This window comes from Tasmannia lanceolata, unplaced genomic scaffold, assembly GCF_043159265.1.
Source record: "Tasmannia lanceolata isolate RefF3 unplaced genomic scaffold, GAP_Taslan_0.1 ptg000011l, whole genome shotgun sequence".
NCBI lineage: Eukaryota > Viridiplantae > Streptophyta > Magnoliopsida > Canellales > Winteraceae > Tasmannia > Tasmannia lanceolata.
Genome location: NW_027518688.1, coordinates 18,134,509 through 18,150,790, shown reverse-complemented (window position 1 = coordinate 18,150,790; position 16,282 = coordinate 18,134,509). Strand labels below are relative to the sequence as shown.

The window sequence follows — 16,282 nt, the reverse complement described above, 5'->3', positions numbered from 1 at the left end:
TTGGGAGGATGAATGATGGGAAAATTACTAGATGAAATTGTATCAAACAAGAAATTTGCAGCTGAAAAGTAAATCAAGAGTCATTAGCCTAACTCTTCTAAAGGAGAAGGATGCCATGCAGATCATCCTCTCCAGCAAAATAGAAGGGGGGCAAAAAATTGTCATGTTCTTTTGCTCAACGCACCACGCAGCCATTGCAGAAACTCTAGGACAGCTCTCTATGAAGAGCTATCTATTTCTACGTCATGATCGTCACGGTAAATGCTCTCCGCCATTTGCCAGACCTGAAGAATGTTATCCTCGGCCACACTTGAGATGACCCACGCTTCATTTCGGTTCCATGAGAAGTCTGAGATCTTATCAGTATGACCCCCATGAACAAACAGAAGCTCAGGAGGTCCGTCCTCAGCATCTTCTGCTGTCTGCTCATCGCCAATCCTGAAGGCATCACCACATCAGAATCAAATGATGAACAAGGTATAGTAGGTTTAAGTTTATGACAACCAATTGTGAGTGCTAATCTGATTATTGGACTCAAAATTATGCTAAAATTTGAGTCCAATAATTGGTTTGGCACTCACAATCGGTTGTCATAGTCTTAAACGAACAGGGCCTTAATATAGTTGAAGTCAGGATTAGTATGTGTAAGAGAATTACATGTGTTATGGCTGGAAGTATAAACAGAGAATGCAAAGAGAGAACTGAAACTCATACAGAAAACTAATAGTACTGATGAAGATTAAAAATTGACCCAGCTAGCAAAATGTATATAAAATGTTTCAGGAGAAAAAATCAATAATACAAAGCTGACAACTGAATCCCATATAAAATCTAATAGACCTTGGAACACCAGTTCCGAGGCTTTCTATTTTACTCTGTGTTGAAGAACTTAAGTTAGATAGGGCCCACTACACCTATTAAGTGTATTTATGTTCATTAGGGTTCTTAGGTTATTTTTATACGGCCCATCACTGGATGGCCCAACGGCATTCCTCTAATTATGCTAAGTGGCATCTTATATATATATGATAGACAGAGACTCGCCCTACAAAATTTCTTTCTTCACTTTTATTCTCTCTCTTCTTCCCTTCATCATCTTCTTTTTCCTTTGTATTCTCAAGCAAGGAAGGTGATCTTCTAATATTAAAAAAAAATTTGTGACATTTTCCCTATTCAATGGATGTCAGTTGTCAACCTTTAATTGAAAGAAATTTCGGATTTATGTACTTTCAGTGTTGGTCCCGGCCGAAAACTGAAATTTTGGTATTTCGGCCGAAATTTAAAACCATGCCCATAAGAACAGATGGAAGAATGGTAACAACATTCAAACTGCATACAGTGTTAATACCTGCCAAGGTCCCAAACCATCAGCCTTCTGTCAGCAGCAGAGGACGCCAACACAGTCTCATGCTTAGGGCTCCACTCAACCTTGAATACCTCGTCACTGTAAAAATAAACATAGTGAGAATGTGAGACATACTGGTGTGCCATGGACCATATATTTGAAATCAAAACAAAAACATCATTTAATTAAACTCCAGCATAAAAGAAATGCTTGCAAGAGAAGCTATTGCACTGCATTATGCTTTACTTAAAATAAGTTTCGGGACATGTATTTATTTCAACACAGAGATCCCTAATGTTGAGACACGGTGAATATCGATCTTCATAAATTAAAATTAGAACTACTCCACAACACATTAAATTATAACGGGAATGCCTAAAAGGGACGCATGCCGGCAGATTGATATAATTTGTGTTTTCTTGCAAAGACTCCATCGGAGATTGGAAATTCTAAAATATTTTTTTCAATTACAATAACATGGGCATGTCTCACACATTCTTCAACACATTTAAGCAGAATTTCTTAGCAAACGCCAATGACATCTAGGTATGCAGTTTCAAATTATTAGAAATGTAACCACATAATAAAATACTTGGCATAAAATATGAGAAAAGAGTTCCTACTTCCTGAAGTAGAAAACTTATCTACTCCATGGGCTTAAAATACAGTGGGGGCCACATTGTTTGGGTGATCCAAAGCATTCATTTGATGGGCCCTCACATAGAGAGGGTGTGCCAAAAAATTCAGCTCCATGGGATCATCCCAGCCCTTTGATTTGTGGAGGCGAAAATGGACGGGTATAAACCTTCACAACTCTGTCCATTTTTTTGCCTCCACAAATCGAAGGGTTAGGATGATCCTATGGAGCTGATTTGTTGAGCACACCCTATCTATGTGAAGGCCCATCAAATAAATGCTTTGGATCACCCAAACAATGTGGCCCCCACTATATTTTAAGTCCCATGGAATAGATAAGTTATCTACTCGGGAGTACGAACTCTTTTCTCATAAAATATAGCTTTAAATTAGCTCAAGCTGAGGGCATGTGTGTCTCTAGAGACCAAAAAGGAAAAGAGACAGATAGGAAATGTTTAAATAAAAGAGAGTAAAATTCAGATAGAAGGGACCCATAACACTAATAATTATGATTTTTACTACAAAATGGTGCCCACAAAAGCACGCTTTCAGTGGGACATAGAATCAAGAGAAAGAACAAATAGAAATAATTAAAATAATTTGCACATATTCAACAGTCTATCATAAAGTTCGAAATTTTTTAGAGAAAGGACATACTTGTGACTGGAAAATGTATGCAAAGTCGTCGTAAGCTTTCTTAAGTCAAACAAATTGACAGTTGTGTCTTTAGATGCCGTAGCCAAAACCCAATCATTAAATGGATTGAAAGCCAAACAGTTCACCTGGAACATTGTAAAGTAATTAGTACAGCTATAATGAATTTCTCTTAACAATAATCTGAAGAAAAAACTAGAAGAAAATGACAACAGGATCTCGATTTTGAGTAACACAAATGCTAGAAATGTAACCTATAAAATACTAATGCATATGCTAAATTAATATGCGAGTTAACCGAACCCTGCAGATCCATTAAGCTGCAAATGTAACCAATATGATGTTGTTTTCTTTGCTTGTTTCCTTAGCAAAAAGTGCATCGTCGCCATTAAGGTTGCTTTTTTTCTTTCTTGTGTGTGTGTGCGCGCGCGCGCACGCGTGCTCACATGTGGGGAAGGAGGTCGATACTTCTGAACTGGTTCTCACTTTTGATCATGGTATGAGTTGGGGGCCCACATCATTGATGTTGAGACAATTATTTGGAAGGTTCTCATTACCCAGTTAGCGAATTTTATAAGAAAATCCAAATATCACAAAATCAAATGGGAATCCAATCCCACTATTGCAATGAAAAACAGATTACACAGGTAGAACTGTAGAGAAGATTCTTGTAGTGAGATACATGAAGTAGACACATATACTTTTGCTTTCTTGTAGACTACCCTCATCATTGATGTTATTTTAGCAAATGATTAAGGAAATATGTAATACTCAAATTCTACGTAAATAGATACATGATGTGTGTGCCTTTTTTGGTTTTTTGGGTTGACATTTACCAGCACTTTGCAGCCGTATTTGTCTACAGGTGGGGACTGGAGAGCAGTGTCTTGGTAACAATCACATAAGGAACTAAGGATAGAGTTGCTCTTTTCTACATTTTTTGTATTGCCACAAAAGTGCAACTATAAAAAACCGACTTTCATTCGGTCACAAATTCATCAAATCAGGAATAGGAAACATTTCAAATAAAAAATATTTCCAATATACAAAAGAATGCATGTGTAAAAGGTAAATTACATGCCATCACAATCTACACATGACACTGTATGGACCACAGTCGCACAAAGCTTGAGCAGAAGCAAGAGCGGATTCAAGTGTCAGAGTCGGGAAGTAGTGGTTCTAACGAAATTAAGAAATCAGGCGTACCTATGAACATGGTTTTAAATTTCGGTGGCAATTTGGTTTTGGTTGAAATTTCGGATTTCGGCTAGGATCGAAATTTACAACCGAAACCAAAATTTAAGATTTAAAATTTTAAAACGAAATTTCGGTGAAAATCTTATGATTTCTGCTGAAATTTCGTTTTCGGCTGAGGCCGAAACTGAAACCAAAATTTCAATCCTTGCCTATGAAGCATAAGGATAAAACAATACTTGAATAAAATATGCATTTATATTTGATGCAATCTTAAACCTATTTATCAATTGTACTCAAAGAAACTCAAGTGTACTCAAGTGTCTCCTTCCCAAGTCACCCTGAATAGTGAGGAAGAGCTTCATACGCCCCTTCGTAATTTGCCTATCTTTAACAAGATTTTAGAAAAGGAAAGGCGAACCGTAGGCGTTTATGAGAAGAGGAGAAACAACTGGCGATTGCAAGTCTGGAGACTAGAAGTGTGCGCCTGGGTGCTGACCAGGTTTTGGAGTCAGGTATCCCAGAGGCGGAAGATGGTCATCAATTAGCGCAGCCTAATGAATCCAGTAGACATGATAAAGGTAAGGGTGTTTTGGTATTGTCTACTTTTGAAGAATCTGAGCACTCAGAATTGGAAGGGTTTAATGATTTCTTAGCAATTGGCGATGTGTTTGGGATCTCCTATCAGGAAAATCTAGGAAAGACTAGAGAAATGTTTCGTGCAATACAAGCCAGAGTCGTAGAGGAAAAAATAGAAAGAGATAAAGAGGCTGAAGCAAATGCTTGATTACCCGATTAAAGGACCTACCTTGAGAGGGTACAGAGATTTCTGTTTTAGGGAGAATTTTTTTATTTCCAAAGATCTCATTAAAGGAGAACATGACTTCCAAGGGCAGTCTTTAGACATGATGCTCCAGACCGATTTAATTGTATAGAGATAGGCTGGGAAGGAAGCGGTTGCAGGAAACTAGGAAGACAGTTCTGAGATGGTGGAAATTGTGATGAAGGCTTCAGTCCCATAGGTCGGAGGTAGGACAATTGTTAGAATGAACGTTTGTAGAGGTCGGTCTCTGTGACGGGAAATTAATAGCCTAGTTGCGCTGAAAAAAGATGTAGCTCCACTTTAGCTTGAGAGACCATGGTCTTTCCCTAGTAGAGGCACTCTGGTCTAGAAGTCTCTATTATCGATATTAGTTAAGGAAAATGAGGTTCCGAAAAGGGTATGGGACAAAAGTCTTTGGAAATCCAATGGATAATGTCAAAATACATGGTTGAGGAGAGAGGAAAGGGATAGTTTGGTTTTTCTTCTATTCTGTATGTTATATGCTTCATTGGCTACGGGCAAGGTTTTAAATTTTGGTTTCGGAATGCGTTTCGGTCCTCACCGAAATTTCGATCGAAATTAAACGAAATAAAAAGAACGGCTATTTTTTCTCCGTTCTAATTTCAACCAAATTACCGAAATTTCGCAAAATTTCAGCAATTTCGGGATAAAATTTAATAATTATCAAAAATCTACTTTTTTGGGTGAAATCCCTTAAATTAGGGATAACCGAAATTTCGACCGAAATAAATTAACGTTTCGAGTATTGTTGATTTCGGTTTCGGTCTCGACCAAAACCCGAAATTTCGGATTTCGGTCGAAATTTAAAACCTTGGCTACGGGTATACCTGTGCCATTTTATATGTTAATCTTTTGTAATGCAGGATGGGACCTCTGGTCCCGAATATTTGAGTATTAATGAAATGTCACTTTTCAAAAAAAATAAAGAAAAAAGAAACTCAGACCGCTTTTAAACAAATACGTGTACAACATAAAACTTAGATGCAATGGCTAACAATTGTCAGTCGATATTAAGTTTACTGTCCCACTAATGGGTGATATTCTAGGGCCATGGATCATCCATTCATCCATGATAGGCCCCATCCAATGGTGTGGGTCCCACATTCCAAACATGTGTAACATGTGCTGTGCTATCCTGTTTTCAATCTTTCCCACTTCCTCAGGACACATGGCACATGCGACCTAGCCCCAATAGATGGGGTTTGCCGTCGAAAACTCTCAACCATTGGTGACATGCCATGTGTCCGATAAAAACATTGAATTTCAATCGTAGACAACTATTAGACATTTGATCAACTAGGTTCTCACCAATGGGCGGAATCTTGTATTGTGGAGCCATCTATGATGGCAAAGTGCATGCAGCAACGCCAAACTTATAATAATTTTCTTTTCTTTCTCAATGATTTCTAAAATATTTATTTTTAAAAAATAGAAAATTATAAATAGTACAAGTTAAGTCGACTCAAAATGGTCTTGATGGAAGAAGAGCAGTGGTTCCTTTTTATTCTTTAAAATACCATAGCATTTTTCCTTTTTATTCTTTAAAATACCATTGCAGTGGTAGTTGGTGGTTGGAGCACGAGAAGATTCTATTTTCTTTTTTTTTTAATATTTATTTTTAAAAAATAGACAATTATAAATAGTACAAATTAAGTCGACTCAAAATGGTCTTGATAGAAGAATAGCAGTGGTTCCTTTTTATTCTTTAAAATACCATAGCAGTGTTCCTTTTTATTCTTTAAAATACCATTGCAGTGGTAGTTGGTGGTTGGAGCACGAGGAGATTCCAAAGTAGAAGCAACAGTGCAGAAATAACAACTTAAGTAAAAGAATCTAGATTTATTTCTAGTTACTAAATTGCAATAATATACATACTTCCCATTTTATGTTTTGATATGAATCTAGCTCTGATACCAAATTGATGTGAATCCATGCCAGCCAAGAGAGAGGAGAGAAGAGAGAAAAATAGATAATCAAGATCAAGATCAAGAACAAGAAAGATTAAGATCAAGATCAAGAGAGAGGGATAATAGGAGTAGATAAGGAGTGTGATTTATGAAACTAATCGGGAAGGGTGAACAAAGAAAGGGAGAAAAGAAGGAAAAAGAGAACTGAGACAAGAAATAAAAAGATATGAGAACAAAGAGGGGAAGGGAGAAAAAGGATGTAAGAATTGAGAAGGATAAATGGGTGCCAGCTTATAATCCCAACCGAGAGGGGATAAGGGGGGAGGAGAAGATGAAAGCAAGAAAAAAGATAGAGTTTAGGGGTAGAAACTCAGTAGGCCCACATTGTTTGCGTGATCCAAAGCATTCATTTGATGGGCCCTCACATAGATAGGTTGTGCCCAAAAAATCAGCTCCATGGGATCATCCTAACCCTTCGAACTGTGGAGGTAAAAAATGGACAGATTTGTGGAGGTTTATACCCATCCATTTTAACCTCCACAAATCGAAGGGTTGGGATGATCCTATGGAGCTAATTTTTTGGGCACACCCTATCTATGTGAGGGCCCATCGAATGAATGGCTTGCATCACCCAAACAATGTGGGCCCGCACTTTTTTTGGCCGACTTAGCAGATAATTTATCTGCTCGACCGAGCAGAATCACTTTTATATGCGTGCGTCTGTGTGGAGAGAGAGAGAGAGAGAGATTAGAAATGTGTTCCTACTCGATCAAGTAGATAAGTTATCTACTCCACCGGCTAGAAACACAGTGGGGCATATATATTATGAGGAAATGGTTTGTGAGCAGCTGCTCAGATAAGCTTATCTGAGCAGGAGCTCACAAACACATGTGGCCCCACATTTTTTGGGGGATCCAAAGCATTCATTTGGAAGGCCCTTCCATGGATAGGGTGTGTACCAAAAATCAGCCCTATAGGATCATCCTAACCCTGCTATTTGTGGAGGGAAAAAAATGTGCAGAAACAGTGTCTGTCCATTTTCCCCTCTACCTTTGATTGGGTTAGGATGATCCTATAGGGCTAATTTTTGGTACACACCCTATCCATGGAAGGGCCTTTCAAATGAATGCTTTGGATCACCCCAAAAATGTGGGGCACATGAGTTTTTGAAGCAGCTGCTCAGATAAGCTATCTGAGCAGCTGCTCACAAACCATATTCTCATATTATATATATATATATATATATATATATATATATATATATATATATAAGATAGGAAAGAGGACTAAAAAATCTAAAACCCTAAACAAAAACCTAACATTTCTGCACTAATACTCTCTAATGACTTAAAGACTGTCCCAACTTAAAATTTTCGTAGTACATGTCTTGGGCCTGTTTGAAAAACTCATGACTCAAAGAACTTAAGTAATTTTGATGGAAAAAAAACTCTACTACCCCCTATGACTTAAAAAAGATTTAAATAAGACTTTAAAAACTAAATAAAACTCTTAAAATTAATGATGGGCCCAATCTTCTTAACTCATTTATTCTCCATGGCATCTTGATTCTTGGATGATCTCCCATCATACTCCGCCACTTGAAAAGATTCACCCCGTAAAAAATAATGATTGGCATCACGAGTGGGAGTTTATCAACTCTGATCCTTGCACAATCTGAAAATAGTTGGTGATGTGGGCCGGTGTTTTACGATGAAATCAAGGAGAAAGATGAAGTGGACCTGGTCTATGATGAGGTCAAGGGAAGAAGTGTTGCAACAGCTAGATCATCCAAAAGTCCTACGGAGATCCGACAGGTTGAAGTCGAAGAACAAGGCATAACTGGTATGTTTGTAGCTATACTTGTAACATTGAATACATGTAGTGTGGGAATACTACTATGGTAGGGCTCTAAATGGAAGAGGAATAATGGGTGTTGTGGCAAGAGAGGTGAGAGGGGACCACAAGCTCCATGAGTTGTGGTGGTGACATGTGTCGGGGGGCGGGGGAGGGGGGGGCACAAGACAGCTATCCAAGAGGTTGTTGACATGTGTCAAAGGGGGATCATAGGACAGCTGGCCAAGAGATTGTTGAGATGACATGTGGAAATTTAAGTATATGCAAAAGCAATTCATCAATATAACATTCTTCTACCATCATGCAAACAAATTAATATTTTCATATACAGACTTGATGAGGGTGCACAACTCCACTCAACATGTTGAAAATCCCATGAAAAGATAAAACATGTGCTGACGCACAGGAATCTAATCTGGAAAATAGAAGAAATTGCAGAGCATAATTGACTAACTTGTTTCTCCCAAAGAAAAATGTGCTCCAAAACAAATAATGCATGTAAATATCATTTACTTAAAAAAGTAAGATGACAGGCATATAAATTAAATATAATGAAAGTATATAGTTCAGTGTTTCTTCACATATTTCTCATGAGCTATAATTGAATGTTGTGGCTTGTTCGACACAGATGCGCGCATATCCCAAATCATTAAGCGCCGATCATCCCCCACTGAGCCAAATAAATTTTCATTCCTTAAATGCCAGGATACATCTTCAACCACATCTTCGTGAGCCTGGAAAACATTAACAAAGTCCAAGCTAAGTGTTGAAAAGAAATTAAGTTTCAGGCCCATAGAAAATCCAAGAACTGGTAGATACAATTGAGATATGTAAACAAATAATGCTCACAGAACACAATAATAAATGCAGTAACAAAATGGTAGAGAACAAGCAAAACGAGGAACTCAACAGACACAGTATGTTAGCTGACTCCAAATTAATGTTCATCAGACAATCACTGACAAGCTCTTATCAGGTAGTAATTTTTTTTATTTTAAGATAACAGATTTATTCAAGCAAGAGATAAACAGGAAACAAGTTAGAGAAAGGGCAGAGATTCCCACTAAACTATGGGTTTTATTTGCACCCATGATGATCACAGAACACAATAATAAATGAAGAAGTAAAATGGGGGAAAAAAAGGGAAAAAAAAACATGGACCTTAACAGACTCAATATGTTTTATTAAGAGGTTAACAGAGGGATTGAGCCTCTAGGTCAATGGTAAAGGCTGTGATCTTTAACAGGAAGGTCGGAAGTTCAATCCCACCTTACCAACCAAAAAAAAGGTCAACTGAATGCAAAATAATGCTCAACAGGCAATGACTGACAAACTCTTACTAAGGACTTTTTTAGAAAGATGACAGATTTTTTCATGAAAAAGAGAAACAAGAAACAGGTTACAGATGGGGCACATATTGTTCCACAACTAATGCATCTCTACCTACACCTGCATAGGCCCACGAATCTGTTATACCGTTGGCCACTCTTAACACATATATAAAAGAAGAAAAAACCCTTTCACTTGATAGGTTTACAATTTCATTGATAATCGATCCCAGCCCAGACACCATGGTTCACTGTTCCCTCCCAATCACCAATTTAATAACATTGTGACAATAAACCATAATCTGAAGATAAGATCCAGGAAGACATACCATTAAAAAAAACAGAACCTTAAAGACATATAAAGCCCAAAAAGCTGAAGAATGAGATGAAACTTAGCCGACGATATGATCCATGAAGATGTATAAAGCCCTAGAACTTAGAATGAGATGAAACTTGAAAATTCTGAAAGTCTAAAGGAGCGAAATGCAGCGAAAGGAAATAGAAAACAATGTACATACAAATAATAATTTTAAATCCCAAAAGCATCACAAGCATCTTTGCTTTAGGAGCAAGGAGAGTCTAATCAAACCATCGCATATGACTTTCTAGCTTCCAGATCTTGGTGTAAATTGTCCAACAAAATAGCTTGCTGAGCCATTAAAAGTGCAGGCAGATGCCTCAATGCAAGGTGACAAAAGAGAGCTCCATTGAAGAATATAGCTTCACAATCCCACACGTTCAGGGTGAAAATTAGTTCAGAAGTCCAATAAAGGCTCCAACTTTCTATTGTGAAACATGGATGAAAGTAAATTGCACAGATTCAACCTTCATCTTGCTATTTGCACTCCCAAAAAGGTGATGGCATTAAAGCCTCTTCAGAATAAGTAATGGTACCAATGCCTATCTCTGGGACCCTGGAGCCACACTATCCAATCCACTTGCCACAGTGACATGTATTCCTATCTCCGGAACAAGAACATATATCACTAGAATGGCTTACTCTACTCAGAGACCATGCAATTGAGCATATTCAACTGCCAAAAAAATCGGCTCTTCACAATCGTTTCTAGGGACATCCCTTACTGGATCTCTCAGACAGATGTGTGTTTCTTCACCCTTTTCGCCTTCAACTTCAAAGTTTCTCCGGTATTGCTCCATCCGGAAAAAAAAAAAAAAAAAAACAATGCAAAGGAACCAAATCCATAATATGCAATACTGATGAAGAGAGCAACCGTGTTACTCTTCAGGAAGATTCGAGCAAATAAAATCCAAAACAACTAAGGATTTCACTCAAGCTAAAATGAAGTTGAGTGGTCAATTTGTCTCTTGTGTGCAAGGATGATGTAGGAGGAAGACACCACGGAAGCATGAGTACAAGTGGAAAACTGTAAAGCTTTGATTGCAAAAAGATGCTCAGTTTTGAACAGTCAACATGCCTCGGAATGGTGGTTTGTTTTGGAACTTCTATGATGAATTACTGAGATACCTTGTGTACATCTTTAGCTCATAAACTAGCTCAAACTCATACCTTAGGCAAACTGTTAACATAGAATTTCCTACACTGTGCATAAAATTAACATAGATCTATTGTGCTCCGTCTAGAATTTGAGGTACGTTTCTTCAACAAACCTGTAGTTCGAAATATGAATAAACTAATGAAGGTGGAATCATTCAAAACTCCAAGTGGTTTGTGAGATCAAGCTAATTCCATGAGCTCTGTTAACTTACCAACTTCTCCAAAAGCTTATGCTGGTGGAGAAAGGCGTTATTTATATTTTATACTTTAACACTCCCCCGCACATGTGGCCCACTTGGCAAACACGTGGCACATGTGGTCCCACTTTGGCCGACCATTGCATGTGGATTTTTGCTATCCTGGAGGTTTGAAGTCGAAACCTTTGGCTCCGATACCATGTTAACTTACCCACTTCTCCAAAAGCTTAAGCTGATGGAGAAAGGCGTTATTTATCTTTTATACTTTAACAAGGTCAATCAAAACTATCCAAAAAATGAGTGAACTTGACTGTTCTTGGTGTAAGATCTTGAAAACTGACCACAAATCTATAGGTAAATTCAAGTTTTATTGTAGATCAGTGATAGGTAAGTATGTATACGATGTATGGTAATGGATCTAGGATTTTAGACTCCCTGAACGGTAGATCTAAAAACGGAAAAGATGCGCGTGCAAACTAGACGTCTAGTCATGCACAAGGATAAATGGAAAGAACATGAGAAAGAAAGTGGATCTTACTCCAAGATCGTCTCATCTTTTACTCCAAGCTCTCTTCCATGGAGGAAATCCTAGTGAAACTCCTTCCCTTTCCTCAAAGAACCACTCTCTTAACCTTGGAGAGGAAAAGAAAACTCTATTGATTATCAAACTCAAAATCTAGTTACAAATGAACCCCTCTAAGCCTATTTATAGGCCACAAGAGAAGAGTCTATAAGCTTGCCCAGTTGTACAGCTATATTCCACTAACTCTCAACTGATGTGGCATGCAAGTGGCAAGGTTGAACTGCTCCTCACTCCATGCCACTTGTTAAGTCCTCTTTATTACATATGTTCTCACTACATGGCTTCTCTTCACTCATGTTTTCAATCTATAGCTACTACATGATTTATAAACTGAAAGTGAACGAAATTACAAGTAAAATATGATGTGTTCCATGCCCAAATATTGTGAAAAAATGTACAAGGAAGGTAGCGAAATCAGCTCCTCAAGTGCCATGCAAGCTAGTAGGCTGCACCATACTATGATGTGTACCCTATAAATGTGTAACATGTGTATCTTGCCAAGTCAGGTACTCTTCCTTCAACCTTGTTGTCCTTCTTAAGGCCTTGATGTATTCCAAAGATTTCCTAAGCTCTTGAGAAGCCCCCCCCCCCCCCCCCCCCCACCCACACAACAACCCTTTATTCACTGGAAGAGGAGAGCTAACAACTTGACCGGGACCTGCCCGGCCCACATCAAAGGAAGCCGAAGAATCATGTACAACCGTCCAACAAAAAAAAGTTACATCTCTGAGAGGAGCATGAGATCTCCAAATGTGCAGCTAGGGAAAAGAGGGGACGGTGAACTGTTTGCCAAAATAAAATGAGAAAAAAGGATCTCAGAGCAAAGACCCCATTGGGATTCAGATTCCAAATCACATAATCCTCTTTATAAGTAGAGACAAACACATTCAAGGCGACTCAACAAAATCAACAAACACAATGAAATTCCTCATCTTTGAGCTTATGTCACAAAATCGATCGCCACACCACACCCCACCTCTCATAAAAATCAAGGACACAAACCTCTATTTTCACACACTAACCCTTTTTTTGGTAGCTAAGTTCGGGTTAGGCAAGACGTCCACAAATGTATTACGCTAAAAAAATATTGCAATTGAGAGTACAAAGCACCAACCTTATCCCTAGATGCAGTATCTAAAAGATAGAGGGGTACAAAGGATCCCAGATGATCAAAATTCTTCTATTCCTAGAAACAATAACTAATAGATTGGGAGAAACAATGGATTCCAAATGATCCAAATTCTTCAATTCATGGTCAAGAAGAATTTCACACATTAATGACTAACCTACACACGCTTGCATATGCATGACACAAAGGTAGGTTACCAAACCATAAATCTTCAAAAAATCTAATCCCCTTCCTTTTCCACCTTATATCTAATCAAAGATAGAAATTCTCAAAAACACATGGAAGCAACATTACAATAACCTATGCAAATCATATATTACCCATTCAAAAGAAAATTAGAAGAAAAAAAAAATCACCTCATATATTTCTTTGGGGTCTAGCACTTTAGCTTGGGGCGATGCGCTTATATCCCACAAACATATGTTTGAATCATTTGAACCACTCAAAAGATACCCCTCTTTCAAAGGGCTCCAAGACAAACCATACCCTTCTTGAGTATGACCATTCAAAACCATATCAGGATTACAAGTACCGTCTAAGGGTTTTGAAGGGTGCTTTTTACAATCAAAAACATAAACCTCAGACCCACTAGTCTTAGTAGCAATAAAATTAGGGTTTTGTGGCATATATCGAGCCCGATTAACCTCACCATTGTGGTGAATCTGTTGTGAAATCTGAACCTGTACAAAAAAAAAAGATTAAAAACCCAGAAAAACCCATATTTTTATTTTTCATTTGGAGTTGAAAAATGGGGGTTACAGGTTACTGACCAATGGGTTTGCGACGGAGGGTTCGGAGCCGCAGGATTCGTCGGAGAGAGGGAGATGGACGGTGGCGATCATGAGGAAGTTGGGGAAATCGTCGGAGGTGTGGGTCCCGAGAATGAGGGGGTGGTGGGAGAATGATCCAACGGTTTGAGGGAGAGTTGGAAGCCATTCAACGGTGAGAGATGGCCATTCGATAGCGTGTGTGATTACCATATCGTAGAGGAAAGGAGTGTTCTTTTTCCATACTTTGTATTCCTGTGCAACTACTGTCATGTCCATCTCTCCTTCCTCTTCCATTTTCCTCTCTCTCTCTCTCTCTCGACTCTTGACTCCCGCCAAAGGGGTTCTTTATATGTGAGATTTTGTGTGGTGTATGTGGACGTAGAGTCTAGTATTTTTGAAGTAGTGAAAGATCCACTTTATAGGATGATCCAAACCGTTCATTTGTTGGCGTGCCCATGTTTCCATGATCTTGTATGTTGTCTTGACAGCGTTTCTTGGATTTTAAGAAAGAAATCCAGGTTTTTAGAAAGCTCTCCTGCACCTTGAGATTTTTAAAACCTGGAAACATGGGATGATTTGCCTATCTTGCTGACAAAAAGAAGGGCAAGAAATCAGAAAATGATGGCTGGTCCTAGGGCTGCAACAGGGTCAAGTTGGGTCGGGTTTCTCAAAACCCTAGCCCAACCCTGGATCCCTTTATCTCAGCCCTGATCCTGAGTCAGGGCCGGAAAACCTCAACCCATTACCCGCCCTACAGGGTATTGTGTTGGCCCTGGCCCGCCCTGATTGGGCAGGGCCGGGCCGGGCCTAATAGACCCTGGTGCAAATACCTGTTAAGAGTGCCAAAAATAAAGCAACCACTTATCATATGGAACAAAATGATCAATAAATAGAGAAAGGCAACAAAATAAGACAATATGAATTCAACAACATGCGGCAACAGAGACAATTAATAATAATAATCTAAAGAAACATCAATCCAAGATAATAGAAAACAATAGCAAAAGAAACATGCATAGATGGTTCAATTCTATAATAGAAAACTCAAGGTCGGGCAGGGTCGGGGTACCCGAGGCATTAACCCAAAACTCGTACATTATTTCAAAAAGTACTGTACAGCCCACTTTATTTTTCAAAATCTACTATATGGGTCACACTATAGGATGATCCAAACCGTCCATTTGATGGGCCACACCGTAAATAGGTTGTGCCCAAAAAATTATTTACATAGGATGAGCTTAACCCCCTTGATATATAGACGAACTGCATATTATGAAAAGCTCTATAGATGGAAGGTTTGGTATCATCCAATGGAAAGGATTTTGGGGGCACAACCTATTTATCAAAAGGATGCTTTGGATCATCCTATGATGTGGCTCGTACCACAATTTTTTTTAAAATGGACTTTAAGGCTTAACCTATAAAAATGATTTTTTATATTTACCTAGTGGCCAAACATATGAATGGTTTGGATCATCATATAAAGTGGGCTGTACAGTACTTTTTGAAATATACTAAGATTATAACTGCCACATACAAGATTTATATGGTGTTGCAGTTTAATGACTTAAATCCAGTACTTTTATATGGTTTGGACTTTGGATCATCACATAAGTACGTATCAGTGAAATTCCAAGGGATGGGCAGAGAACTTTTTGAACACTAGCAGGGTCCCATTGTACGGATGTTAATCTGTACTGTTCGTCTTTCAGGATTTGGAGGATTTAGAAGCCCTTTTCTTTCCACATGGAAATGGCCTTCCATCTTGGATTGTCATTCCTCGTGGAACCAAACAGTGGAAAGTGGGAAAATGTTGGAAAAGACTTTCCTTTCCCCACTTCTTTCCACCTCTTTCTTGCTATCCAAACAGACCGTAAAGGTTAAAGGGGTTAATTAAGAGAAGTTAAAACCCTATCCCTTTCCCCATCCCTTTCACTCTACTTTCACTTTTACCTTTCATGGAGAGAATGTAGCACCTAGAGAGAAAAACCTAGGGATGAAAATGTGTCTTCACGGGAGAATCCAAATGCCTGTTTTGAGCTCAAAAATCAACTCACCAGCAGTAAATACACCAAAGTTCTACCCATTCGCAGCAATGGAGGGCAAGGTAAAAGTGAAGACCGTTTACTTCTCCTTAGATTGAAGATCGTTTCGCTGATCTATGATTTGGAAAATGACAAGTTACCCCTTATTGAGTTGCATGGTTCCATTTACTTACTTATATGGATAGTTCTTTTATTTTACGAATTTGATGCATGTTTTTTTTAATCTTTTTTACTTGATTGATAATCATATGTTTAGGAATTAATCTATCACACAATTCTT

At 38.4% G+C, this 16,282-nt stretch overlaps 1 protein-coding gene across 2 annotated transcripts; it reads right to left on the bottom strand.

Moving 5' to 3' along the window:
- Positions 1 to 14,298, bottom strand: LOC143886528 (histone-binding protein MSI1-like). 2 transcript variants are annotated; one of them, XM_077390539.1, is made up of 6 exons: positions 13,958 to 14,298; positions 13,544 to 13,861; positions 9,016 to 9,168; positions 2,639 to 2,763; positions 1,349 to 1,444; positions 1 to 438 (listed from the first exon to the last, which is right to left on the bottom strand). In XM_077390539.1, exons 1-6 carry the CDS (start codon positions 14,249 to 14,251, stop codon positions 219 to 221), a joined length of 1,206 nt encoding a protein of 401 aa, XP_077246654.1. In that variant the 5' UTR covers positions 14,252 to 14,298; the 3' UTR covers positions 1 to 218. The 2 variants fall into 2 exon arrangements, with proteins under 2 accessions (XP_077246654.1, XP_077246653.1); XM_077390538.1 differs by having other exon boundaries at positions 13,544 to 13,867; positions 13,958 to 14,297.
- Between the last annotated feature and the right edge of the window lie 1,984 nt (positions 14,299 to 16,282).

Bases quoted from the DNA above. Each gene is read 5' to 3' on its own strand.
- LOC143886528 (XM_077390538.1), bottom strand. From the start codon at position 14,251: ATGGAAGAGGAAGGAGAGATGGACATGACAGTAGTTGCACAGGAATAC. The intron at 13,868-13,957 runs GTCAGTAACCTG...TTTTTTGTACAG, and splicing joins CCTCCGTCGCAAACCCATTG to GTTCAGATTTCACAACAGAT. The intron at 9,169-13,543 runs GTGATTTTTTTT...AATGTTTTCCAG, and splicing joins ACCCCAAAGAAATATATGAG to GCTCACGAAGATGTGGTTGA.